Source organism: Halichoerus grypus, chromosome 6 (genome assembly GCF_964656455.1).
Source record: "Halichoerus grypus chromosome 6, mHalGry1.hap1.1, whole genome shotgun sequence".
NCBI classification, from domain to species: domain Eukaryota; kingdom Metazoa; phylum Chordata; class Mammalia; order Carnivora; family Phocidae; genus Halichoerus; species Halichoerus grypus.
Genome location: NC_135717.1, coordinates 66,913,286 through 66,940,508, shown reverse-complemented (window position 1 = coordinate 66,940,508; position 27,223 = coordinate 66,913,286). Strand labels below are relative to the sequence as shown.

Sequence of the window (27,223 nt, the reverse complement as noted above, 5' to 3'; positions counted from 1 at the left end):
CTCAGATAGTCTTAGAAACGTTATTCACAAGAGCCCCAAACTGGAAACGACCCAAATGCCCAGCAGGAGTAGACTGGATAGGTACGTGATGGTATATTCACACAACGGAAGACTGCAATGCACTATTTGCTACTACAATGCAGCAATATGAATGAATTCCCCAAACATGTTCAGCGAGAGGAGGCAGACACGAGAGAATATGCAGTATGACTCCATGTTTACAAATACAATAAAAGCAGTGCTGAGGTGCTCTTAGAAATCGTGAGGAAGGTGGGTTGGAAGGGTGATTCTGGAGTGCTGGAAATGTTCCGTTTCGTGGTAGAGTGCTGCTTACCCGGGTGTTTTTGATCTGTGAAAACTCATTACGCTTACGTGTGAACTTTTCTGTGTATCATACTTCAGGGTTTTGAATGTTAAAAAGAAATACTTGGTACTTTAGTTCACTGTGGTTTGCTGATGTCGATTTGCTGGTCTCGACTGCACTACAGTTATGGAAGATGAACACCTTCCTTTATTGGAGAAAACTGAGTGATAGTCACATGGGACCTTCTCTAAGCTGTTTTTGCAACTTATTGTGAATCTATAATTATTGCGATTTAAAAAAATTAAAGGGATGCTAAATGAGGTAAATACTGTCGCTCTCGGGCTAAAATGGCAGAACAAATTATATGATCTTTAGAAAATATCTATGTTGCCACGTTAAACATTCCAAGTTGCTTTTAAGGAAGGTGGTGGCCGGGGCCGTTTTCTGCTGGTTTGCTTCTTTGTGGCAAATTTCATCCTCGATGAGCAGCGTCAACACTGTTTTAAGGCTCTACATTATCATCAACAAATTTAAATGACTATTAATGTAACCAGTCTTTCAAAAGGCTGTCTCAGTAAATTAAAGTAGTTAACAAAAAGTATTGCATTGATCTATGTGAGTGCTGTGAATTGTGTAAGACTGATGAATCACAGACCTGTACCTCTGAAACAAATAATACATTATAGGTTAAAAAAAAAAGAAGAAGATAGTGGGAAGGGAAAAATGAAGGGGGGGAAATTGGAGGGGGAGACGAACCATGAGAGGCTATGGACTCTGAGAAACGAACTGAGGGTTCTGGGGGGGGGGGTAGGAGGATGGGTTAGCCTGGTGATGGGTATTAAAGAGGGCACGTACTGCATGGAGCAGTGGTGGGTGTTATACGCAAACAATGAATCATGGAACACTACATCAAAAACTAATGATGTGTGGTCATTAACATAACATAATAAAATACAATTTTTAAAAAGTGATATTAAAAAAAAAAGTATTGCAGTAGATGTCAAAGACTTGATGAATCGATTCCAAAGTCTTTCTAGTCTGGAATTTGGGCACTCACAGTAAGCCACACTTGTTAATCACTTTGTGGTTTCTCATGAAGGCATATATCACAGTTATATGATTTCATAGGTTTCAAGGAACTCGTGTTCAGTAACACTTCTTTGTCCATAGAAGACCCCAGTTGGGATTTCTAAAATATATATATAAAAACTAGGGTACCAATTAAAAAAAATTTTTTTTCTTATCTCACCATGGCCGTTACTTGGGAATTTTGTTGGAAGCAGAGGAAGAGGATAGAGTTGGAGTTTGTCTCATACTCGTTTGAGGTTTGTCTTGCACTGTAAACATAGTGGGTACTCAGACAGTGAACTATAGTGAGGTAGTGGCCTGCATTGTGGTTAATAAGTCCATCTTTCCCTTTGAGTTCCCTGGAGAATTTCCCGATCCCTTATTCAGGATTCCTCACTGTGAATGAGTTTGTGAGATTTCTGTGGTCCCTCAGTGCAATAAACACAAAAATTCTTCAGTGGTAAAGTTACATCAGGCTGGGATAATTTGGGGTGCTCGTGATAAGCAAACACTCTGACTGTAGATATGTCCAGTTTTAAATGAGTTTAGCAGTGTCATAAATGTCTTGTTCGCTCGATGTAGTTCTGCTTTTAGCCCTCCCTAGGGGACTCCATATGTCAGGGCCGTGATCCTTAAAACTGTGTGGGCTACATTTGCAGTGTCCTGCCATTACAGTTGAAGAAAGGAAACCTTTTCTCAGTTTGCCATAGACCAGTTAATGCACATAAAATTCTCAGTTTTGATTTTCACCAATACATTTTTATGAAGCTAACTATTTGCCAAACGAACACCAGTAAACAAAACGAAGCTGTTGAAGTAATAAATGAATATTAACCCTAAATTCGAAAGCAGGGCATCATACTAATTTTAATAGCTTTTAAACTCTTGGATGCATGTTATATACACATGATAGAGTCTATTTCTATTGTGAAATTCATTCTTAGCTTTTATGATAGAATTAAATTTATTAGTATTTCATGCTATTCCTGCAAAGGGTGTATCACCTCATAAAAAAATAGCATAACTTCTTGGTGCTTTAAGAGCAGAAATATGAAAAACTGTTTCAAGAGATCTGAATGTTGTGTTAAAATATACTTGGTAACTAAATAAAAGTCCATTAAAATTTTAGATATAATTTAATCGGGTTTTATAAATCGATTCCTTTTTGTATTGAGGTACTTTTTCCCACTTCCCTCAGTTTTCGTTTTCTATACTACTGAGATATAATTGAAATAAATAAGCTGCACATATTTAAAATCTACAATTAGATCAATTTTAATATACATAGACACACATGAAATCATCACCACAATCAACATAATGAACATTTCCATCTCTTCCAAAAATTTCCCCATGCGTTTTGTAATCCATCCTTCTACCCCTGGCTTTGGGCACCCATGAATCTGTACTCTGAAACTATAGATTAGTTTGAATCATCTAGCACTTTATATAAATAAAATTATACAATATGTTCCCAGATTCTTTTTGCCTGGCTTATTTCACCCAGCATGAGTTTGAGATTCACCGAGGTCGTTTCACAAATCAACAATTCATCCTTTTTCATCACTCAGGGGTATTCCACTGTATGGAAATTCTATAATTTATTTATCCATCCATTTACCTGTTGATGGATACTTGGGGGGTTACCCCCATTTTTGGTTATTACAGATAAACCTATAAGCTAAACATTCTGATGAACATATGTTTTTGTTTCTGTTGGGTAAATATGGAGTAATAGAATGGCTGGATCATATTTAATTTTTTAAGAACCTACACAAACCATTTCCCAAAATGGTTATACCATTTTCCAGCCCAGTAGCAGTGTATGCAAGATCTAGTTTTTTTGCAGCTTTGCCAACAATTGGTATAGCCAGCCTTTTAAATTTTTCTCTGTGTGATACAGCCCTATCTCAGGGATATTACGGGTTCAGTTCCAGACCACCACAATAAAGTAAATACTGCAGTGAAGCAGCTCAAATGAATTTTTTGTTTTCCCAGTAGTCTCTTAAGTGTGCAATAGCATTATGTCTGAAAAAACAATGTACATTCCTTAATTTTAAAATACTTTATTGTTAAACAATGCTAACCATCATCTGAGCTTTCAGTGAGTAATATTTTTGCTGGGGGAGGGTCTTGTCTTGAGGTGGCTGGCTGCTGACTGACCAGGGTGGTGGTTGCTGAAGGCGAGGCTGGCTATGGAAACTTCATAAAATAAGACAACAGTGAGGTTTGGCGCATCAATAGACTCTTCCATTCATGAACTATTTCTCTGTAGCATGCAGTTCTGTTTGATAGCATTTTACTCAATCCTCTCAAACATTGTGCTTCTTTATCAGCTCAGTTTAGGTAATATTCTAAATATTTTTTTGTCATTTCAACAATCTTCACAGATTCTTCACCATCTCAAGAAACCACTTTCTTTGCTCATCTATAAGAAGCATCTCCTCATCCATTAAAATTTTATCACAAAATGGCAGTAATTCAGTCACATCTTCAGGCTCCGCTTCTAATTCTAATTTTTGTGCTGTTTCCACCACATCTGCAGTGACTTCCTCCACTCAGGTCTTGAACCCCCCAAGTCATCCATGAGGGTTGGAATCAGCTTCTTCCAAACTGTTAGTGTTGATAGTTTGACCTCTTCCCATGAATCATAAATGTTCTTACTGGCATCTAGAATGGTAAATCTTTTCCAAAGAAAATTTTCTTTCCGTAACTCAGTTTTCAGTTTACTTTGCCCAAAGCCATCAGAGGAATCACTATCTATGGCAGCCATAGCCTTACAAAAATGTATTTCTTAAATAAGAATAGAAAGTCACATTTATTCCTTGATCCATGGACTACAGAATGGATGTTGTGTTAGCAGGCATGAAAATAACCTTAATCTTGTTGTACATCTCCATCAGAGCTCTTGGGTGACACGGTGCATTGTCAATGAGCAGTCCTATTTTATTTTATTTTATTTATTTTTTTAAATTTTATTATGTTAATCACCATACTTACATCATTAGTTTTTGATGTAATGTTCCATGATTCATTGTTTGCGTATGACACCCAGTGCTCCATTCAATACATGCCCTCTTTAATACCCATCCCCAGGCCAACCCATCCCCCCACCCCCTCCCCTCTAGAACCCTCAGTTTGTTTCTCAGAGTCCATAGTCTTTCATTGTTCGTCTCCCCCTCCAATTTCCCCCCCTTCATTTTTCCCTTCCTACTATCTTTTTTTTTTTTTAACATATAATGTATTATTTGTTTCAGAGGTACAGGTCTGTGATTCAACAGTCTTACACAATTCACAGCGCTCACCATAGCACATACCCTCCCCAATGTCTATCACCCAGTCACCCCATCCCTCCCACCCCCCACCACTCCAGCAACCCTCAGTTTGTTTCCTGAGATTAAGAATTCCTCATATCAGTGAGGTCATATGATACATATCTTTCTCTGATTGACTTATTTCTCTCAGCATAACACCCTCCAGTTCCATCCACATCATTGCAAATGGCAAGATCTCATTCCTTTGATGGCTGCATAATATTCCATTGTATATATATACGACGTCTTCTTTATCCATTCATGTGTCGATGGACACCTTGGCTCTTTCCATAGTTTGGCTATTGTGGACATTGCTGAGCAGTCCTATTTTAAAAGGAATCTTTCTGAGCACTAGGTTTGAACATTGGGCTTAAAATATCCAGTAAGCCATGTTGTAAATAGATGTGCTGTCATCCTGGCTTTGTTGTTCCATTTATAGAGCACAGGCAGAGTAGATTCAGTTAATTCTTAAGGGCACTGCGATTTTCAAAACAGTCAATGAGCACTGGCTTCACCTTAAAGTCATCAGCTACATTCGCCCCTAACAAGCCAGACTGTCCTTTGAAGCTTGAAGCGAGGCATTGACTTTTCTCTAGCTATGAAAGTCCTAGATGGCATCTTCTTCCAATAGAAGTCTATTTCATTTAAGTGAAAATCTACTTAGTGTAGCCACCTTCATTAATGATCTTAGCTAGATCTTCTGGCTAACTTGCTCTAGCTTCTACATCAGCATTTGCTGCCTCACCTTGCACTATTCTGTTATGGAGACAGCTTCTTTCCTTAAACCTCATGAACCAACCTCTGCTAGCTTCCAACTTTTCTTCTGCAGCTTCCTCACCTCTCTCAGCCTTCATGGAACTGAAGAGAGTCAGGGCCTTACTCTGGATCAGGCCTGGGCTTAGGAGAATGTCATGGCTGGTTTAATCTTCTCTCCAGACCACACATACTTTCTCCATAGCAATAATACGGCTGTTTCACTTTCTTACCGTTCGTGTATTCACTGGAGTAGCACTTTTTAATTTACTCCAAGAATTTTTCTTTGCGTTCACAACTTGACTGGTGCGAGAGCTTTCAGCCAATTTCAGCTTTCCACATGCCTTCCTCACTAAGCTTAAGCACGTCTAGCTTTTGATTTAAAGTGAGAAGGTGGGACTCTTCCTTTCACTTGAACACTTAGAAGCCATTGTAGGGTTATGAATTGTCCTAATTTCAATATTGTTGTGTCTCAGGGAATGGGGAGGCCTGAGGAAAGGGGGAGAGATCGGGGAAATGGCCGGTCAGTGGAGCAGTCGAACACACACATTTGTTGATTAAGGTCACTATCTTATGTGGGTGCAGTTCATGGCACCCCAAAACAACTACGATAGTAACATCAAAGATCACTGATCACAGATCACCATAACAAATATAATAATGAAAAAGTTGGAAATATCACAAAAATTACCAAAATGTGACATAGAGACACAAATGAGCAAATGCTGTTGGAAAAATGGCGCTGATAGATTTGCCACAAACCTTCAATTTGTTTTAAAAACAAAACAATGAGAAACAGTATCTGCGAAGCACAATAAAACAAGGTATGCCTATATGTGTGTAGTGGTATCTCATTGTACTTCAATTTGCATTTAATTAATGACTAATGACGTTGAGCGTCATTTCGTGGACCCACTCATTTATGCATCTCCTTTGGTGAAGTGCTTATTCAAATATTTTGTCCATTTTTAAAAATTGCATTGTTTCACTGAGTTTGAGAATTCTTTATATATTCTGGATATGTGTCCCTTATGTGATAAATGTATTATTCATATATTCTTCTCAGTCTGTGGATTGGCCTTTTTTTTTTTTTTTAGACTGTGCACACAAGGTGGGGGAGGGGCAGAGGGAGAGAGAGAATCTTAAGCAGGCGCTGCACCTGGCACAGATCTTGAGATCATGACCTGAGCCAAAATCAAGAGTTGGTTGCTTAACCGACTGAGCCACCCAGGCATCCCACCTTTTTATTTTTTTAATGGTGTTTTTCAAAAACCGGCAGTTTTTAATTTTGACAAAGTCTGATTTATCATTTCATGTTTTGTGCTTCTGGTGCTCTAAAAATCCTTTATCTCAGGACCATAAAGACATTCTGCTTTTTCTAGAAGTTTTATAGTTTTACATTTTACATTGAGGTCTTGATCCATTTCAAGTTGTTTTTTCGTGTTTAGCAGATTTGCCTTGTTCCTGATCTCAAGGGAAAACAACTCCCATCTTTTATCATTAAGTATGTTGCTGAGAGCGCCTGGGTGGCTCAGTTGGTTAAGTGACTGCCTTCAGCTCAGGTCATGATCCTGGAGTCCCGGGATCGAGTCCTGCATCGGGCTCCCTGCTCAGCGGGGAGTCTGCTTCTCCCTCTGATCCTCCCCCATCTCATGCTCTCTCTCTCTGTCTCATTCTTTCTCTCAAATAAATATGTTGTTGACTCATTGATGGCCCTGTTATTTGCTTGAAAGCAGTCTCTGCGATTCCTAGTTTGCAGAGACTTTTTGTCATGAAAGGGTGTTGAAATTTTTTCTAATGCTCTTTCTGGATACATTGAAATGATGTATTATCCTTCATTCTGTTAATATGGTGAATTCCATTGATTTTCAAATGTTCAGCTAACCTCTCATTCATGAGATAAACTCTACTTGGTCATGATCTCGTATCTTTTGAAAAAATGTATTGTCCAGTTTGACTTGCTAATATTTTTGTTAAGGACTTTTGCACCTAAATTTATGATGGAGATTGGTGTGAAATGTTTTCTAATGCCTTTGTTAGATTTTGCTATTAGGGTTATACTAATATCATAAAATGAATTAAGCAGTGATTCCTCTTTATGCAAAAATATGTTGATGTAGGATTTGTGTTATTTCATTCCTAATGGTGGACAGACTTCATCGGCCATCTAGGCCTGGAATCTTTGGGGGAAGGTTTTAAAAAACAGATTTATTTAGGGGTGCCAGGGAGGCTCAGTCAGTTAGGCATCTGCCTTTGGTTTGGGTCATGATCCTGGGATCCTGGGATCAAGTCCCACATCAGGCTCCCTGCTCTGCAGGGAGTCCACTTCTCCTTCTGGCTCTCTCTGTGCTTGTGTGTGTTCTCTCTCTCTCAAATAAATAAAATCTTTAAATAATAGATTTATTCAGTAGATACAGGGCTGTTCAGATATTGTCTCCTCTTGTTTCAATTTTGATTCTTTATGCTTTTCAAGAAATTTATCCATGTCATCTAAATTGTCAAATATGTTGGCATAAAGTAATGCATAATATTCTCTAATCCTTTTTAATGTTCAAAGGATCTCTGGTAATAACTCCTTTTTCATTATTTATATTGGTGATTTTTGTTCTCTTCTTCTTAATCACTGTAATTAGATTTTAAATTTTTATCATTTTTCTTTATTGTCTTTTTTTCTATTTTGTTAATTTATTATTCACTTCTCCTTGGCTCAGGTTTACTTTGGTCTTTGCTTTCTAGCAATTTTTAAGATGAACTTTACTGATTCTAGATCTTCTTTTCTAATAGAAGTACATAAAGGCATAAGTTTCCTGCTACACACTATGTTCTTCATGTACTTCACAGTATTTGCTCACTTTTATTGTTTCATTTTTGAGTCATAATTATTTTGAAGTGTGTTATTTAATATTTGAGGTTATCCTAGATATCTTATCAGTTTTTCATTATTTTATGGTTAGAGAATTTACTCCTTATGATTTGGATTCTTTTAAATTCATTGGGACTTTCTTTGGGCCAGCATATGATCTACCTTTTGACAAATGCATCATCTACACTTTAAAATAATGTGTATTCTTCAGTTACTGGATGTAGTATTACACAGGTATTAATTAGACCCCTGAGGGTGGTGATGCTGTGTAGATCCCCTGTGTCTTACTGATACTTTGTCTAGTTCTATCAGTTGTTGAGAGGCAGTAAAACCCATTCTGATTGTGAACTTGTCCATTTCTCCATTTAACTCAGCCAATTTTTGCCTCATGTACTTTCAAGTTCTGTTATTATGTGTGTACAAATTTATAATTGTTAATTTAAGTTTCTCTTATGAAACATTCGTCTTTGTCTCTGGTCATACTTTTTTTTCAAGTCTCTTGTCTGATACTAAAGTAGCCACTTCAGCACCTTATGCTTACTGTTTACATGGTACCTATACTGTCTTCTATCTGTTCACTTTCAGCTTATCTGTGTCTTTAATGTGTCTTTCTTATAAACTAATAGACAGCATGTACTAGGGTCTTGCTTTTTCACCTATTCTCTGCCTTTTAATTGGAGTATATAAACCAATTAACATTTATTGAGTTATGGAAATGATTAAATTTAAGCTACGATTAAGTTTTTCTGTTTATCCCGTTTGGTTTTGTTTTTGGTGGGTTTTTTTTGCTTTTTATTTCTTATTTTTTTTTATTTGAATGTTTACTAGTGTTCCATTTCAGTTTACTTATTGGCTCTCCGCTTCTATGTCTTTGCATTACTTGTTATTGGTTGCTCTAGGGATTACAACAGGCTTAGTGTCTCACCATTGACAGTCTGCTTAGAGTTAACTTCATGCCATTTCACATAATATATAGAAACCTTGCAATCATATAAATCCCTTTTTCCTAGTCTTTTTTGTTCTAGTTGACAAATGTGTTACGTTTGCGTACATTGAAAACTACCAGATATTATAACTTTTAAATCAGTTGTATATATATTTTATATATATGTGTCTATATTATATATATATGTATATGTATGTTTAAGGAATGTAAGAGGAAAAAATAGACTTTTATTTCTACTCAACTATTCTTTCTATTGCTTTCTTCATTTCTTGAAGATATAAATTCCTTCTTAACATTTCCTTTTAGCCTAAGAACTTCCTTGAATATTCTTTTAGAACAGATATGCTGATGAATTATTAGTCTCTCTTCTTCTGAAAAGGTGTTTGTTTTGCTTTTTTCTCCTGAAGGATATTTTAGGTGAAGTTCTTTTCTTTCAGTACTTTAAGTCTAGATATTATTTCATTGAGTTCTTGTTTTTATGATTTATAATAAATCTGTAGCCACTGAAATCATTATTCCTCATGTGTACTGTATTGGTTTTTACTGGATGCTTTCAAGATTTTTTTTATCCTTGACTGTTAGTACTCTGGTTTTGATGTGCCTAGGCATGATTTTTCTCTGAATTTATCCTATTTGAGATTTGTTGAGCTTCTGAAATTTGTAAAATATATGTCTTTCACCAGATTTTAGCAGTTTGGGGCCACTGTTTTCTTCAAATACATTTTTTTTTTTTTTTTTTGCCTCAATATCTTTTTCGTCTCCTCTGGCATCCAAATTACACATTTATTTCACAGGTCCCTCAGGTTCCATTTATATCTTTTCAATCTTTTTTTTCTTTGTTGCTCAGATTTTATGATTTCCATTGATCTATCTTCAAGTTCATTGACTTTTTTCTCTGTCCTCTCCATTCTGCTACCTAGCCCATCTAGCAACTTGTTTGTTAGATATTGTGTATTTCCATTCTAACATTTCCATTTGATTCTCCTTTATAGTTTCTATTTCTCTGAGAATTTATATTTCCATTCATTTCAGATGTGTTTTCCTTTACCTTATAAAACACAGTTATAAACACATAAGTTCTTAAATTCTTGAATTCTTTGTCTGGTAGTTCTAACTTCTGGGTCATTCAGAGTTGCCATCTACCATTTTCCCCTTGAGAATTGGTCATAATTTCTTGGTTCTTTTATATTAAATGATTTTAAATTGCATTCTGGATGTTATGAATGCAGTGTTGTATCAACTCTAGGTCCTGCTTACAGTGGAGCAGAAAATACAGGATTAACTTAAAAACAAAATCCCTGAGGAGTTGCAGTGCCAACATGGCAAGTGAAAACCTGGATATAGCCCATCCTTACTGCTGATTACAGCTAAAAACTCTGGGCCCGAGATAGCGGTCGGAGCACTTTGAAAATGAGTAAAGCAGGAAGATGGTGGAGGGGAGTCAACATTCTGGAGAATGTTTTCATTTTAGCAAGTCATCACCCTTTTATGTTCATACCGTAATTCTGTCTCATTTTCTGTGAGTTGTGGTTTCAATCTCAGTTCAGTTCTCTTAAGTTTTTGCTACACTGATTTGGGTCTTCCCTGTCACATGTGGTTCAGGGGTGAGTCTGATAGTTGTGTGCATAGTTCAAATCTCAGCTCGGTTCTCTAAGCCTTTTCTACATTGGTTTGGGGGTGTTCTGTGCTGCTGTTATTCACGGGTTAGGCTGAGACTTGTGTATTCTAATCTCAGTTCACGTATGAAAATATTGCTGTGTTACCTTGAGTCTGAACTGCAAGTGTATAGCTCAGGGGTTATTCTTCAGCTAGTTTTGGTTCCTTCACAGCTTTAGAGTATCTTCTTCACCCAGTCTTCCTGGATTACCTCCACACTCTTCAATTTGTAAGGGCTTTTTAAAAGTTTTTTCTTGGTTCTTTTCACCAAAAAGGGCTCCTACTGGAATTTAGTCACACAGAACAGCATGATGCTCTGCAAATGTTCCCACCCTCAGGGCAAAGCTAAGAAGAAATAAAAGTTAAAACTCTACCCCATGCAGGTTGATTCCTCTCCACAGTCTACCTGCTTTTTATTTATTTTCAGAGTGCTGAGATAGTTGTCTGGGCCCAGAGTTTTTAGCTGAAATCCGCAGGAAGGATGGGCTATGGTCAGTTTTTTGCTTGCCCTATCAGCATGCAACTCCTTAGGTTTGGTTATGTTTTTACAGTTAATCCTGTATTTTCTGCTCCATTATAACTTAGTAGCAGATAGGCAACATTACTGAACATTTGGAAGTTCAGTAGTATTCTAAGAAGGTGTTTATAATTTTGCAAAGGAGGAATGAATAGCATTTAGTCTTTGAATTCAGTCAATTAGTAAAACAAAACACTGATGGCATACTTACTATGTGCTGTGTGTGGAAGACAGTAAAATAATTTCAGAGTTTACCTTACAACCTAGTAGGCATTAGGCTTGCTTCAATGAATAACGATCAGTAAATATGGTAATAAGCATATTATCTGCAAAAGACAGGAGTTTTTCCTCAAGGGTTAAAATACTATTTTTATTTAACTAACATTATAACCTTCAAAATAATGAATAGCACAGACACAATGCAATTTAACTTTGAATCCATATTCAAATCAGTGTTGTACTTTCATATCGGTAGAGAAAATCTGAATGACACTTTATTTAATCAATTTGCTTTTTTCTAAGTTTTTAAATCTGGTTCATGAAAAACACATTATTTTTTATTTTATTTAAAGATTTTATTTGAGAGAGAGCGTGAGCACAAGCAGGGTGAGGGGCAGAGGGAGAAGCAGGCTCTCTGCTGAGCAGGGAGCCTGATGCAGGGCTTGATCCCGGGACTCTGGGATCATGACCTGAGCCGAAGGCAGACGTTTAACCTACTTAGCCACCCAGATGCCCTGAAAAATACTTTAATACATGATGATTTCTTTTTTAGTGTCCTCCTTAGGGTAGCTGATGTAAACTTTTGTAAACTCTTTTTAATTAAATCGCAGACACGACCAGAGCAAGAAGAAGCCAGGAGAGCGATGGTGTGGAATATATTTTCATTTCCAAGCATTTGTTCGAGACAGATGTACAAAATAACAAGTATGTGGCAGTTTTTTGTGTGACTCTTGTTTTTAAGCCTGTGCCTCTGTATCCAGTTTTCAGGGAACTGAGGGTTCCCTTCCGTTTGAAATAAATTTTAAGTTTTATAGTATCTGAAATGGATAAAAAGGTGATAATTCAGTTAGTAGGTGTTACCAGTCTTCACCTGTAATTTTTTAATAACCTAGAGCTGCTATGTTTCTGGTAAGTTCAATGGGTAGGAATTATTTTGAAGGATGAGGGAATGTTGCTCATATATTATTGTGACCTCTTTCCACCCCACTCATTGAATCTTAATATAGAATTTGAATAGAATTTTCTTTAAAAAACTAACAACAATGTAATAGATCCCTAGTTCGACCATCTCTCCCACATGCACCTCTCACCCTCATTGGCTCTTCAAAAAATTAAAATACTGTTCATCACCTTGCTTGTACCACATCCCCTGGCCAGCTCTAACCTTCCCCCCCACCTCCCCAGGTCCTCCATTTGCTTCAGCATGAATATTTTAGGGTATCAGGAAGCAATGTGTGTTTTAATGTGAGATTTGGGGATTTTATTGAAACATCAAAATGCTTTTTTCCACGTTTGGCACAGCGATTGTGTTTTTATAGCACGTAATCGGCTGCCCTGCTTCCATTAGCCACCAGGCAGTCCCTCCTGTCGTTCTAAAGCTGAGCGTGGTTATTCTGTAGCGTGCAGTGAAATTTCAGTAGTTTCTATTGTTTGGCTTATTCACTGCTTTATTGCATTGCATTAGTTCTGAAAAAGAGGTGATGGAAAACAGAGTACTGCTGGCCTGAAGTACTTTTTTTCTGCTTAAGTGTAATACAAGCAAGTGTTACTGATTTGAAAATGTAAAATACAAGATTTTTTAAAATTGACATTCTGGAGGACTTGGCCCTACTTATTTTATTGAACACAGTAAAAAAAAAAAAAATTACATGTTCAGCAAAAATCTTTTCTATATTTGAATTATGTCTTTCCACTTATATCTATAATTAATTCACAAATGGCTCTGATTTAGATCTGATTTCCTACAGGTTTATTGAATACGGTGAATATAAAAACAACTACTATGGAACGAGTATAGACTCCGTGCGGTCTGTCCTAGCTAAAAACAAAGTTTGTTTGTTGGATGTTCAGCCTCATGTAAGTGAACAATGAACTATTCAGTACCATTCTGGCCCATGTGAGCTACCACACTCCATGTGAACCTTTCAATCTGGGGGTAAATCTAAAGGCTGCTCACTTTGGGCATATCTGTGGCTTTCCTAATGACAAAAGCATTTAAATGTAATTTGAGAAGTCTCTGGTGAGAGGAAAATAAAAAAGGCCCATAATATTAGAAAAGAGGAGTTAGGGGAAGCCACAAGATCTGTTTGTAACTCTTGTTTATATTCTGTGTTAGCCAAGTACAAGACTCTTAGATATTTCTTCTGTGTAAAATACGTTGCTACGTGTATAATGGATTTTTAAGTGTTAAGTCTGATTTTAAGTGTTTGTAATTTTTACAATGGACATTTTGGTTCTTGGCCTTCTTTTATTTTGAGTCTCTACATATCCTAGAAGCGTACACCCCATACATAGAGCTGTGGGGCATTTCACAGGAATTGAACTGAATGAGATCCTTCCTGCGGCTGTCAGCTGAATCCTTGCTGGCAGCCGGGGAACGCTTAGGAACACTTTGGACCGAGGATGCCAGTGGATGAAGCCATTCCGTTCTTACTGAACCACATCTCCTCCAGCAGAGACCCTACCCATAGTGTTTTCCTTGTTACCCAGGGGCCACAGAGTCTCGCTCCACTGATGGGTACACAACCTCCAAGAGTGAGTGGCCTGGAGAAGCCCTTCATTCTTCTTCAGGAAGATGAATCTGGAGTCAAAGTGCCCCAAGAATCAGTAGGGCAGCTGACGCCTTCACGTAGGCACCAGCAATGAGTAGACTACTCCTGCTTGTGCAGCCAGCTCTGTGCCAGGGCCCTGGGTCTAGTCGTGTCCAGCTCCGTCAGTGCAGGTCCAGCTCTCCGTCCGAGAGCCTCACTAGCCCTCCGGACGTATGGATCCTCCGGCTGCACCCCCACACCCCACCATAACCTTTCAGGGGAGTTTGGTCTGTACTCACGTTCTGAGGAGGCCCTGACACACAGGTCAAGAGGCTCCCTCCACTCCCACCCTTTTGCCATTCCCCCTAGACTGTAGACGAGTCCTCAGAAGCATAGCGGAAATAATGTAAGATATTTTGATGGGAGAATGTTGACAAGCTTCAAGGAAAGCGGAAGTCTTGCCCACAGAATGGCAAACAAGACAGACAGAATGACAGACTCCTATTTGAGATCAGGAAGAGGCTTAGGTGGGATGGTTGGAAGACTTTCATGTGCAGACACTTAACGCATAGCATCTTTTGAGTATTTGATTTAAAAATCAGTTTTATGATATTTTTAGCTGCTTCTGTCCAATATGAATTATGACATTTTTCAAAACATTTTAAAAGGCAAGTTATATTCTCCAACATTTTTTCAGGGGTATATAATTATGACATTTAATTGTCAACAACTGATTGAATAATATATTGAAAGAGCTACTGGCCTTAATTAGATAATTTTAAGGAATTTTCTCCTTTGAAAGAAACTTTGGTTTACTGTAAAATTCACTCATGACATTATGAAGAAATAAAAGAAGGCTTATTTTCTTCCTTGCAGACAGTGAAGCATTTAAGGACCCTAGAATTTAAGCCCTACGTGATATTTATAAAGCCTCCATCAATAGAGCGTTTGAGGGAGACAAGAAAAAATGCAAAGATTATTTCAAGCAGAGATGACCAAGGTGCTGCAAAGCCTTTTACAGTAAGTACAGTGATGCTCAGTAAGAAGATGTAAGTGGTACTTGAAATCATACATGTGGGAGCCACTACTTTCGGAAGACATGGTGTAGTAGATGCTGTGATCCAAAACCCGATAAAAGACAGAATTGTATTTGGGTACATACATTTTGAGTGATTGCGCTGTACTGGCTTTCTGTGCTTCTGTGAATAGATCTTCAAATTATATTGACTGAAATATCCCTGTAATAATAAGTGAATGAGTGACAATCCTGAAATTCACGAAAGGTGGGAACTTTGATTCTGTGCAAGCAGTTGAGCAGATCCGAGAGAGAACATCAGAAGGTATGATGTCTGAAGAACTTGCAGTTCAAGAGGGTCATTTTCATTTGTGGCTGAAAGAATAAACACAGAATAGCATTTGATAAACCAGTTGTGGAAATGTCTGCATCTATGTAAAGTGATATAATTGCCTGGTTAACCAAAGTTTTTTTAATTCTTCCTTTTGCAGGAAGAAGACTTTCAGGAAATGATTAAATCTGCACAGATAATGGAAAATCAGTATGGTCATCTTTTTGACAAAATTATAGTAAATGATGACCTCACCGTGGCATTCAATGAGCTAAAAACAACTTTTGACAAATTAGAGACAGAAGCCCACTGGGTTCCAGTGAGCTGGTTACATTCATAACTAAGGGAAATTCCCACAATCATCTTTTTTGTAGAGTGCATGATGAAATCATTTACCGTTCTGGTGGTAGGGCTTTTTAATCTATATCACTGTTGTAGATATGCAATCTTGCTTAAAACTGAATGTTGGTTTTGTTTGTATCTTTATCCAGCCTTACTTCGAACACAATATTATTTGAGTAGAAGATCCAAAATCAAAATTTGCACAGTACTGTATTTTGAGCAGAGCTTTGAACCTTTTGGTTGTCTTTAATATACAGCTGTATCTCCAAGATGAGGTTGGACTTTTTAGAGAGAAACAGCTAGGGAATTGATACTGGAGTTTGGTGCTTCAGCAGGTCTCAGACGTGGTCCCTCCATCAAGTTTGTACGTTAACAGTTGAAGGTACTAACTTAGCAGCCTTGAGCAGCTCCAGGCAAACAGGACAGCTTTGCTGTTCTTTGGATGGATGGGTCACTATAGGTTCACCTAGGCTGACAGTAAGGCGTCCTCTTGCTATTCTAAAACCGCAACCTTTTTCTTACATATATACAATATAGTCAGAGTGTATTTAAAAATCTTTCTTAGAGGAATTACGACACATTAGCCTTAGTGAGTGGCCTGCATGTTATAGCTTGAGACGACCTCTTAGGACTACATATCAGTGACTCGAGTATTTAATGAGGGAAGATACGACTTTTAAAAATGATTGTATATGTAACTAAAAGCCCTTCCTTATGGTATTAGTCTTTGTAAGGTTGGTGATATCTTGGGGCAAGTAATGATTACAAAGGACATTTTTATTTGTAAATCCTCAGACAGGATTTCCGGAGTCACTATCCAATAAATTATAAGAATGTGATTCCTATTCTCAAAGTAGATGTTTTACATGTTACTGATACAGTTAAAATGTGATCATTTTTCACATGTGCAATTGATCATATACTTAAATTGCACTAAGATGTATTTTAGAAAAACTTTTCGTATAATGTTAACTTACCTCTTAATCATCAAAATAATTCTTAACGCTGGTCAGGTACCATCCTAATCTTACCATTTTTAAAGAATCTTAAGAAAGACTCTTGTAAATAATTTAGATGGGCTCTCATTTTTCTTTGTTACTACTGAACTTCAGCATACTAGAAAGGGCCGTAAGTTGTTTAAGAGAACATGTCTTGCCATTCTTGCATGCAGTAAGACCCTGCCAATCAAAAATCATCACATCTATGACTTTCAAACAGAAAATATTTTTTGTTGATTTGTAAAGAGTTTAGATGTCATAAGAAAAATAGAATGTAGTGAAATTTTATATATTTATGAAATCTTTGAAAGGCATATTTTTTTAATTATCAAATGGAGCTATTCATAAAATAAATTGTATGTAAAGATGTCATAATTTAAAAGAGTAGTTTTATAAGTCAGGGCCAACATTCCATGTAAATATTTGACCTTTGTTCGTACACAGATAGCCCACGAGTGTTATATGTGCACTGTGCACTTGGTAGCATTATCCACTGGATTTCCTTCAGACGTGTCAAATTTCGTATTAGAAACAGAGACAAAAACTGCTGTAATGGTCTTGATACACACTCTCACTAAAACAATCAGACCAGATGTTACTTAACATGATCCAGACAGTGAGTTCTAAGTTTATAAAGTCAATAGCAAGCCATCTAGATTTTTAAAGGAGTGGGAAGAGGGCTGCCGTACTTTAAAGTTGTATGGCTGCTCTAAGAAAATGTAAGTCTTACACAGAGAGTTTGGGTAGAATAGACTCCTCTTTGAACACTAAGATCTCCTATAAATCAAAGCTTCCTGTACAACGAGTAATGGGAAACATGTAATTTTAATCTAGGCAATTGTCTGAATAATTTAATTTAGGCAGTCCAACCAAATTCTTTACTGTGGGGGTAGAGGGTAGTGTAATGTGGTGGAAACAGAGTCCTTCTGGCTGTTGGTGGCGATGGGGTGTTATTTAAAAATATAACTGTCCAGACCTTTCTCCCTTTTCACACTAGAATTTTGTTTTGTTTTGTTTTGTTTTTAATGAAAAGGGCACCCTGGCAATTTGAGAAATCTTTTATTAGGTACATGGCTTTGCAAGTGATGTTTACATAGCCATTTTGATGTTTGTTTGGAGATTAGGTTAAAACTGAGTAAGGCAGTGCCAAGGGCTCGTTGATAACTGTTGCGGAAGGCCCTGGACTCTTGCATCTGCACCCAGACCACCTCCAGCAAGGAGACGTGCCCGGCACTCCTCACTGTACTAGTTCGGCCGGCTCCCAAGACAGTGTCAGCCACTGTTGCAGAGAAGAGGAATGTTTATAGTTTTAAGTCCATATATTTAAAATCTGAGATCAGGAAATTCTATATTCCCGTGATTACCAAATTAGAGTCAGTTAAAAATAAAAAGGTGAAATTGAAGTATTTTTTTCCTGTTGCTTTACTTATATAGATGTTCTTAATATCTTTAAGGCTGACATTCCTGGTATTGTATAATGATTGAATGTATCTAAATTGTAATAATTTAAAATTAACAAACCTGTAATCTTCATAGATTTATTAAAAGCTGCTTGAAGATCTGGATTTCTGTTATTTTCTTTTTGACTAGTAAGGATTTCTAAATAAATGTAATGGAAAACCTTCGATCTTAATAAAGTATCTTCAAATCTGTTCTTGCGCTTGGGTATTTAGGATATTGTTTGTTTCCCATGGTAGATCAAATTCTGTTTTCTAGAAACTCTGATGCCAAGTGGTTCCTTTGAACTTGCCATGTCTAAAATTAAACTTCATGTTTAACAGGGTTGTTGGAGAGATGGAACTCACTAGTTCTGCTCCTCCCCACACAGTGCAGCCATTTAAAGAAAGATACGGAGAAATAAAGGGGGGGGGTGGACGATCGGGGCCCATCCGTGATAGGATCGTCCCTTCCCCTGCTCCTCGCCATCAGGAACTAGAGCATTATCCACATCCTGTTCCTGAATTCCAGTCAGGCAAAACGAAACTTTTTTATTTAGCTGTACATGAGGACAGACTGCCACCTGCTTAGATACACAAGCTAATTAGCAGTGGCCTTGCTTCAACAGTTGGGCCAGTTAGCCCCAGCTGTGCTTCCACGGAAAGACTACAGGAGAGCAGTCGGAGCACGGGATCTGGAGCCACACCTCCTGAGTTCAGGTTCTGGTTTTGCCTATTACCAGCTTTGCAACCTTGACACAGTCCTTTAGCCTCTCTGATCAGGTCATAATTCTGCTTACCTCATGGGATCGTTGTGGGCATGGAAGAGCTGATTCACGTAAAGTACTTGGAACAAAGCCTGGGAAAGAAATATTCAATAACTGTGAACTCCTGTGTCATAGCGATTATTCTCACATCACACAATTTTAAAATAGCTCTATAATCACCCCATATAAACAGTTCTCCATTAGCAAATTCACTGGAAGTTTCCTAATAATTTCTATGATGGCTTTATTATGTAAAAAACATCCATTACTTCCAAGTGATACATCAGGACCTAATTAAGTAATCCTATATAGGGAAGTGAACAGATTTTTATTTTTAGCCACTGGTATGTAATATAACTTCTATCAATTTGAAAGAAATGTCCCTTAATTGTATTAATGCCCTTTCTTCTGCTGCCACACTTCCTTTCCAAAGGAGAAGGAGCAAGCATCCTTACCCTCAAGCTCCTGGAAGGCAGGGAGTATTTTTTGAAACTGCTGGGGCGCCTGGGTGGCTCAGTTGGTTAAGCGACTGCCTTCGGCTCAGGTCATGATCCTGGAGTCCCGGGATCGAGTCCCGCATCGGGCTCCTTGTTCAGTGGGGAGCCTGCTTCTCCCTCTGCCTTCCCCCCTCTCATGCTCTCTCTCTCTCTCCTTCTCGCTCTCAAATAAATAAAATCTTTAAAAAAAAAAAAAAAAAGAAACTGCTGTCTTATACACACACTCTGACGCTGGACCAACAACTGCCGACCAAACTGTACTTATCATCAGACATCTGTATGATTTCCATTCACTATCTCATCTAATAAAATAGCAACCACACTATTTTCACTGCATTGTGCTTCCTGGTATTGCTATAACTTGAGCCAGAGCTGGAAACATGAGATCTGGTAATTTGGAGAGGGTTTACCCTTCTTATGCATGCACAGTTTATAATTTTCTCAAAAAGCTGTTGCATTAAGTCAGAACTTGTTGCACCTATGCCTATAAGAACTGGTTAATCCACAAAAAGTGGCTATTATCAGAAGCAGACTTGTATAGCATAATATGCAATTTTGTTTAGTCCGCCTGAGTCCTGGTCCTTAGTGATGAATCAAGACAATTTGCACTTTGCAGGGATTAGTCTGAGTTGGTCGTGCTACCCAATTCCAGGTAATGACTGTTGGAGAAGCTGTGAATAAGAGTTGTTCCTCTGATTTACTTTGTCAAAGATTAAACAACTGTGTGAGGTAAGAGATCTTTTATGCCTTTGTTGTTTGAGATACTTCAATTATTTTGTGATGTTTGCCAATATGACAGCCATAATCCCAACCTTAAACCAGAGGATAATAAAGGTCAATCTGTGGAATGCCCGAGTAGAAAAAAGAAAAAATCCTAAATCCATCATATTATCGAGCTGTTGAACTGATCCTGGGACCTCCTTCCACTAATTGCTGAATACACAAAGGTTCTCATGGACTGTTGATGGAAATGTACATTGGTGCAGCCACTGTGGAAAACAACAACTATGGAGGTTCCTCAAAAGGTTAAAAACAGAACTGCATTATGATCCAGCAATACCACTTCTAGGTATATATCTGAAAGAAATGAAATCACTATCTCAAAGAGATATCTGTACTCCCACGTTCATTGCAGCATTACTCATAATAGGCAAGACAAACAACTTAAGTGTCCATCAACAGATGAATGGATAAAGAATGGATATATACACACACCAATATTATTCAGCTATGAGAAAGAAGGAGATTCTGCATTTTGCAACATGGATGGACTTTGAGGGTCTTATACTAAATGGAGTAAGTCAGAGAAAGGCAATGACTATGTTCTCATTTATATATATATTCTGAAAAAGGCAAACTCAGAACGTAGGACGGCCGTTGCCTGGGGCTGGAGGGTAGGGGAAATGGGGAGATGCTGGTCAAGGGTACAAACTTCCAGTTACAAGAGAAATAAATTCTGGGGCTCAAATGTCCAACATACTGACTATAGTTAACAACTTTCAAGTACATTATACAGTATAGTTAAGAGTAGATTTTATCACCACACACAGAAAAAAGGTAATTATTTGAGGTCTTGGAAGTGTTAACTAACACTGTTGCAATCCTCTCACAATACATACGTGTATTAAATCATCACCTTGTACACCCTAAACTTACGCAATGTTACAGGTCAATTATACTTCAATAAAGCTGAAAATGTTCTGATGGTTTAAGTCACTGTTAGGCTGTTTACCTGGAAAGCAGCATCCATGAGTAACTCAGGCCTCTCTCACTCTTCCTTTCACTTACCAAAGGCGGTCTTTCTGCTCAGCTGTCAACAAGCCCTGGAGTGAGACACAGTGATTGAACTTGAAAACACTCTGGAACCATAAAAATCATATAATCATCTCAATAGATACAGAAAAGCACTTGATACAATTCAATATCCATTCATGTTAAAAACTCCCAAGAAGCGGGTTTAGAGGGAGCATACCTCAAAATGATAAAAGCCATATATGAAAAACCCACAACTAATGTCATAGTCAATGGTGAAAAACTAAGCACCTTTCCCCTGAGGTCAGGAGCAAAACAAGGATGTCCACTCTCACCACTTTTATTCAACTTAGTACTGGAAGTCCTAGCTTCCAGTAAAAACAAAAGGCATCCAAATTGGTAAGGAAGAAGTAAAACTCTATTTGCAGATGACGTGATACTATACATAGAAAACCCTAAACTCTCCACAAAAAAACTATTAGAAATAATAAATGAATTCAAAAAAGATGCAGGACACAAAATTAATACACGGAAATCGCTTGTATTTCTAAACAGTAGTAACAAACTAGCAGAAAGAGATATTAAGACAACAATTCCATTTACAATTACACCAAAAAGAATAAAACACCTACGTATAAACCTAAACAAGGAGTGAAAGACCTGTACCTGGAAAACTATAAAACATTGATGAAAGAAACTGAAGATGACACAAATGAAAAGAACTAATATTGTTAAAATGTCCACACTACCCAAAGCAATCTACAGATTCAATGCAATCCCTATCGAAATACCAACAGCATTTTTTACAGAACTAGAAACAAATCATTTTATAGAACAAACTAGAGAGCCCAGAAATACACGCACACTTATATGGTTCACTAATCTACAACAAAACAGGCATGAATATACAATGGGAAGAAAAGTCTCTTCAATATATGGTGTTGGGAAAACTGGACAGCTACATGCGAAAGAATGAAACTGAACCACTTTCTTATACATAAAAATAAACTCAAAATGAATTAAAGACCTAAATGTGAGATATGAAACCATAAAACTAAAAGAAAACATAGGCAGTAATTTCTTTGACATCAGTTTTAACATTTTTCTAGATAGGTCTCTTTAGGCAAGGGAAACGAAAGTAAAAATAAATTATTGGGACTATACCAAAATAAAAAGCTTTTGCACAGCAAAGAAAACCATCAACAAAACAAGAAGGCAACCTACTAAATGGGAGAAGATATTTGCACATGATATATCTGATAAGGGGTTAATATCCAAAATAATATAAATAACTTATACAACTAAACACCAAAAACCCCACAAGTAATCCAATTAAAAATGGGCAGAGGACCTACATATAAGTTTTTCCAAAGAAGACATACAGATGGCCAACAGACACATGACAAGATGCTCAACATCACTAATTATTAGAGAAATACCAATCAAAACCACAATGAGATATCACCTTACATCTGTAAGAATGGCCAGAATCAAAAAGACAAGAAATAACAAGTGTTGGCAAGGATATGGGGAAAAAAGAATCCTTACACACTGTTGGTGGAAATGTAAATTGGTGCAGCTGTGGTGGAAAACAGTATGGAGGCTCCTCAAAATATTAAAAATAGAAAAGCCATATGGTCCAGTAATTCCACTACTGGGTATTTACCCAATGAAAATGAAAACAGATCAGCTATTTCCTTTAAAAATGAAATCCAGGGGCACCTGGGTGGCTCAGTCGGTTAAGCTTCTGCCTTCAGCTCAGGTCATGATCCTGGGTCCTGGGATCGAGCCCCACATTGGGGTCCCTGCTCAGTGGGGAGTCTGCTTCTCCCTCTCCCCCTGCTTGTGCTGTCTCTGTCTCTCTCAAATAAATAAATAAAATCTTTAAAAAAAAATAACCAGGGCTATAGAACAATATAATTACTGTAAATGTTAAAGAGAAGCTATTATAGCATAAGTAAAAGTACTGGCAACAGTACTTGGTAGATGCAAACAAAAAGAAACAAAACAAACAAAAAGAAAACAAAGGAGGCAATAATAATAATAATAATAAGAAGAATATCAAAACTGAATTCAATGTTTATTAATTGGGTCGATTAATCCTCCTGTAGTAATCAGTAGTATAAGCCACAAAAGGAAGAGCACAGACAGAAGACATAAAGCAAAACCTCTCATGAGAAACATAATCAACAAAACCACATTATTTGGTTATTTTTAAAACACTTCTCTTAGACTGAAGAAAAATGGTTGCAGAAGGTCCACATGTCTTAATTTCTCTGGCTGATCTCATAGCCATGGAAAGAATGTTTTATCCTGCAAATTGACGTTACACCTTCTATTGGAGAGCCCCACTGAGCATTTATGAAACACAGTCCCCAAGTAGGCCACAAGGAAAGCCTCATTAAATTCCAAAATATTGAAATATTTCAAATTACATTGTATCACCACAGTCCAACAGAACTGAAACTGAATGACAAATAGAAACCAAAGGGGGGGAAAAATACCACCTAGAAAAATTTTGTGAAAAATTTGTAAGTATTCTGATCACTGAGGAAATGAAAATGAAACTGCAGATTGTTCGGAAAACAGTGAAGCTCTTGATCTATGAAACAGGACTGAAACTGAGCTTGGGAACATTTGTTGCCTTAAAAGCTTTTCTGAGGAAAAAAAATAAAAATAAATATTGGCTCAAGCAACTTGGGAAATGAGGACATGAGTGCTATTTTGGCTAGGTTATAATATACACTGAATTTTCCAGGAATGCACTACCATGTAAATCAAAAGAAGATTGTATTTCATTTTTTTCAGAACGTAGTATGAGTTTTTCACCATTGTGGACCCTCGTGTCACTAACGGATCAATAGTGCTCGTGGCACCTGTGCCTCACGTGAGTGCACACGCCTTGCCGTGGCACGTGCACTGACTGCATTTGACTCCTGCTATCTTTTTTTAAAAAGTTTATTTACTTATTTGAGAGAGAGAGTCCCGGGGAGGGGGGGGTTTGGCTAGGGGCAGAGGGAGAGGGAGAGAAAGGCTCTAAGCAGACTCCATGTGGAGCCCTACCAACACAGGGCTCCGTCTCACGATCCTAAGAGCATGACTTGCGATCACAACCTGAGCCAAAACCAAGAGCTGGACGCTCAACCGAATGCAGCACCCAGGCGCCCCTGACTACTGTTATCTTTAGAGAAGAGCTGCCTGAGCGTGTACATGTCAAAGTGTATATTCTGGGCTCAACTGCTTCCCTTTGATTTCTCCTTTACATTACAATGGGGTTTCTTCTTAATTCTGCAGATTCCATGATCTATGGATTTCATGTCAGGATAGCAAAAGAGACAACACACAATTTCTCTTATAGAAAGGGACCACCAAGTATGATACGGTTGATTACTGGATGCATTGGCCATTCAAATCCCACCTACTGTGTACTCTTTTAATTTCAATGCTCATCCTGATTTAATATTACATTTTGATATGATTTGTATATAATTGAGCATAAGCTAGTATCCCTGCAGATACTACTGCTATAAATAGGCTGAAGAAGAAAATATCTTTAAAGTCAGAAATATTTTCAAAACATATCTAAGAGGACTAAATAAAAAGACAAACTAAATTACTGCAGACCTAAATATTAAATTTAAAAATCAGCTAATAGATTCCCCTAGAACATAACTTTAAATAAAGGATAGGGATGCAAATCGAGAAAAAATATTGAGATGTGGAAAACAGATCCAAGAGAGCCAATATCTACCTACCTAGTAGGATCTCCCATCTTCCCTAAATTAAAGATAGGTCCTCAGATTTTAAGATCCAGATATTTCTTTTGAAAATTTGTAAACCTCAGCAATAGAGAAAGAATCCCATGATGAGAGAGACAGAGAGAGATGGAGAGAAGAAGAAAAAGGAGGAGGAAGAGGAAGGGGAGGAGGAGGAGGAGGAGGAGGGTGAGAGGGAAGGAGGGAAAAGGAATCTGCTGGCATCAAGCATCTCATGTGCAAAGGACAAAGGACACATTATGTACTGTGGGAAAAATGGGTATGAGCCTAGAATTCTACAACCAGCCACTGCTCACACCAGACTGTCATTCAAGAGTGACAGTAAAATGAACTTATTTAGACATACAAGAACTTAGACATATTTACCACCCCTATATTCTTCCTGGAAGAAAAATTCAAAGATGCACTCTAGCAATGAAAATGAATTGATGATAGAGGAAGGAATGAATAAAACCAATAGTGATAAGTAAAAGAATCAGCACGATTTACAGACAGTACTAAAGATTTGGGTTCAAATCACTCCTACACTACTTCTTACCTGGGTTACCTCATTCAATTTACTCATCCTTCCCAGGCCTGCATTTCTTTATCTACCAAATGAAAGTAATAATAATAGGATGGACCCAGTAGAGTTTGTGGAGATGCTCTACATAAAGCCCTTAGTATAGTGTTCACATCTGGTAATTGTTCAATAAATATTAGCTATTATGGGTTTCAAATTGCTCAAACATTTTTGGAGGGCAATTTTGCAGTCCCATCACAATTTAAAATACAAGTGCCCTTAGACCAGTTTCATTTGCATGCTCCTATTTATACTGGAATGTTAACTGCAGTTGAATTTGTTATAGAAAAAATTATATTTAACCTACCATCAGTAAGAGAATGATAAACAATGGTATAATAGAGTTTTGATTATTATGCCACTATTGAAAAATATGAGGGTTTTTGTATTATTTTATTATACTGTACATATTAACTTGAAGGGTGCTACATTCTTGTGTATGAAGGCATATATAAAATGATTCGGAAAGGTCCAAACCGACTAGTACTGGTGGTGCACCTGGGGACGTGCAGGTCCCAAAGATTCTCGCTTTCTAGTGCACCCTGACCTGTATTATTCAAATTGTTTTATTGTTTAGCACATTCTACCTTTATAGTTCAAGTTTTAAAAAGTGAATAAATGCCTCACAAATATAACACTCAACTTTGGTTACAATATGTCCTAGGAGTGCTTTATTTTGTAAAAAGTGTACCTGGATCTAGTGTAGGAGGTAAGACAGATTTCACCTGTGTGCCCTTGCTGGAAATGCGTGACGTTTACCTGCGCCCTATTTTGGAATCCTGATCAATAGTGAATGTCACTGTTTGCACGTGTTCTCCCAGTCCCTCTCCTTTATGCCTCGTATGGTGTCACAAAGGGAGCGCTGCTTAGGTTTACATCTTTTTCTACCCTTCTTTTCTCCAGGCTTTCCCGGACCACCTCACTCACCCCTATGGTTACATCTACAGGAAAGTAAGACGAGCGCTAACATTCGCTGGGCACATATTTTGTTCTAAGAACTTTTAACAAGCTTCCGCATTTACTGCTCACACCAGTCTAAATGAAAGCGGTATCCTTGTTTTACAAATAAGAAAAGAGAGATGCACAGAGTCTAAGAAACTTGCCCCAAGTCATGCAGCCAGTGTATGTGATATGGCATCTAAGCTCCATGGTGCCTGGTTCCAAAACCATGTTTTACTATCCTTTAAACCATTTGTCTTCTATACGTTTAATCACACTGACTGTGATTTTTTTGTTTGTATATTACAGGCATGACACATTTTCACTCTCTGCCTCGGTTTCCTCCTCTGTGAAGTGTGGATAATAATAATGCCCACCTCGTTAGGACTGTTATGAGGATCAACCCTGAGTTAGTATTTCTGATAACGCTCAGAATTGTACTTGGCATGTGGTGAGTGCTACATAGAAATTTGGTGGTGAATTTGGTGGTGGTTGTTTTCCCCTTGAATTCTAAACCCTCATTTCCAGGTGAATCAGATTTCCTTGATTAACCCTCATATGTAAAAGTGGTCACCAGCACCTGTCAGTTCTAGCTCAGAGACATCTCTCCTTAACCCACTGCAAAGTACTGTAGCAT

The 27,223-nt window shown here is 37.6% G+C and overlaps 1 protein-coding gene and 1 long non-coding RNA gene across 8 annotated transcripts in view; one reads left to right on the top strand and one right to left on the bottom strand.

Annotated features, from left to right (window-relative positions):
* MPP7 (MAGUK p55 scaffold protein 7) overlaps nt 1–18,422 on the top strand; it is a 299,029-nt gene extending 280,607 nt beyond the window's left edge. For all 3 annotated transcript variants that reach the window (XM_078075305.1, XM_078075306.1, XM_078075304.1), the window contains 4 exons: nt 12,252–12,345; nt 13,389–13,497; nt 15,048–15,191; nt 15,678–18,422. In XM_078075305.1, the coding sequence (XP_077931431.1) occupies nt 12,252–12,345; nt 13,389–13,497; nt 15,048–15,191; nt 15,678–15,857 (527 nt within the window). In that variant the 3' untranslated portion in view covers nt 15,858–18,422. The remainder of the gene's footprint in view (nt 1–12,251; nt 12,346–13,388; nt 13,498–15,047; nt 15,192–15,677) is intronic.
* The window catches only part of LOC144382332 (uncharacterized), a 77,022-nt gene continuing 55,490 nt past the window's right edge, over nt 5,692–27,223 (bottom strand). For 3 of the 5 annotated variants that reach the window (XR_013449032.1, XR_013449034.1, XR_013449030.1), the window contains 3 exons: nt 21,290–21,380; nt 19,094–19,152; nt 15,254–15,561 (listed from right to left, as the gene is read on the bottom strand). This is a non-coding gene — a long non-coding RNA (uncharacterized LOC144382332). Of the gene's footprint in view, nt 5,929–12,288; nt 12,459–15,253; nt 15,562–19,093; nt 19,153–21,289; nt 21,381–27,223 lie in introns of those variants that run through there. The other 2 variants (XR_013449031.1, XR_013449033.1) reach the window with 2 other exon arrangements.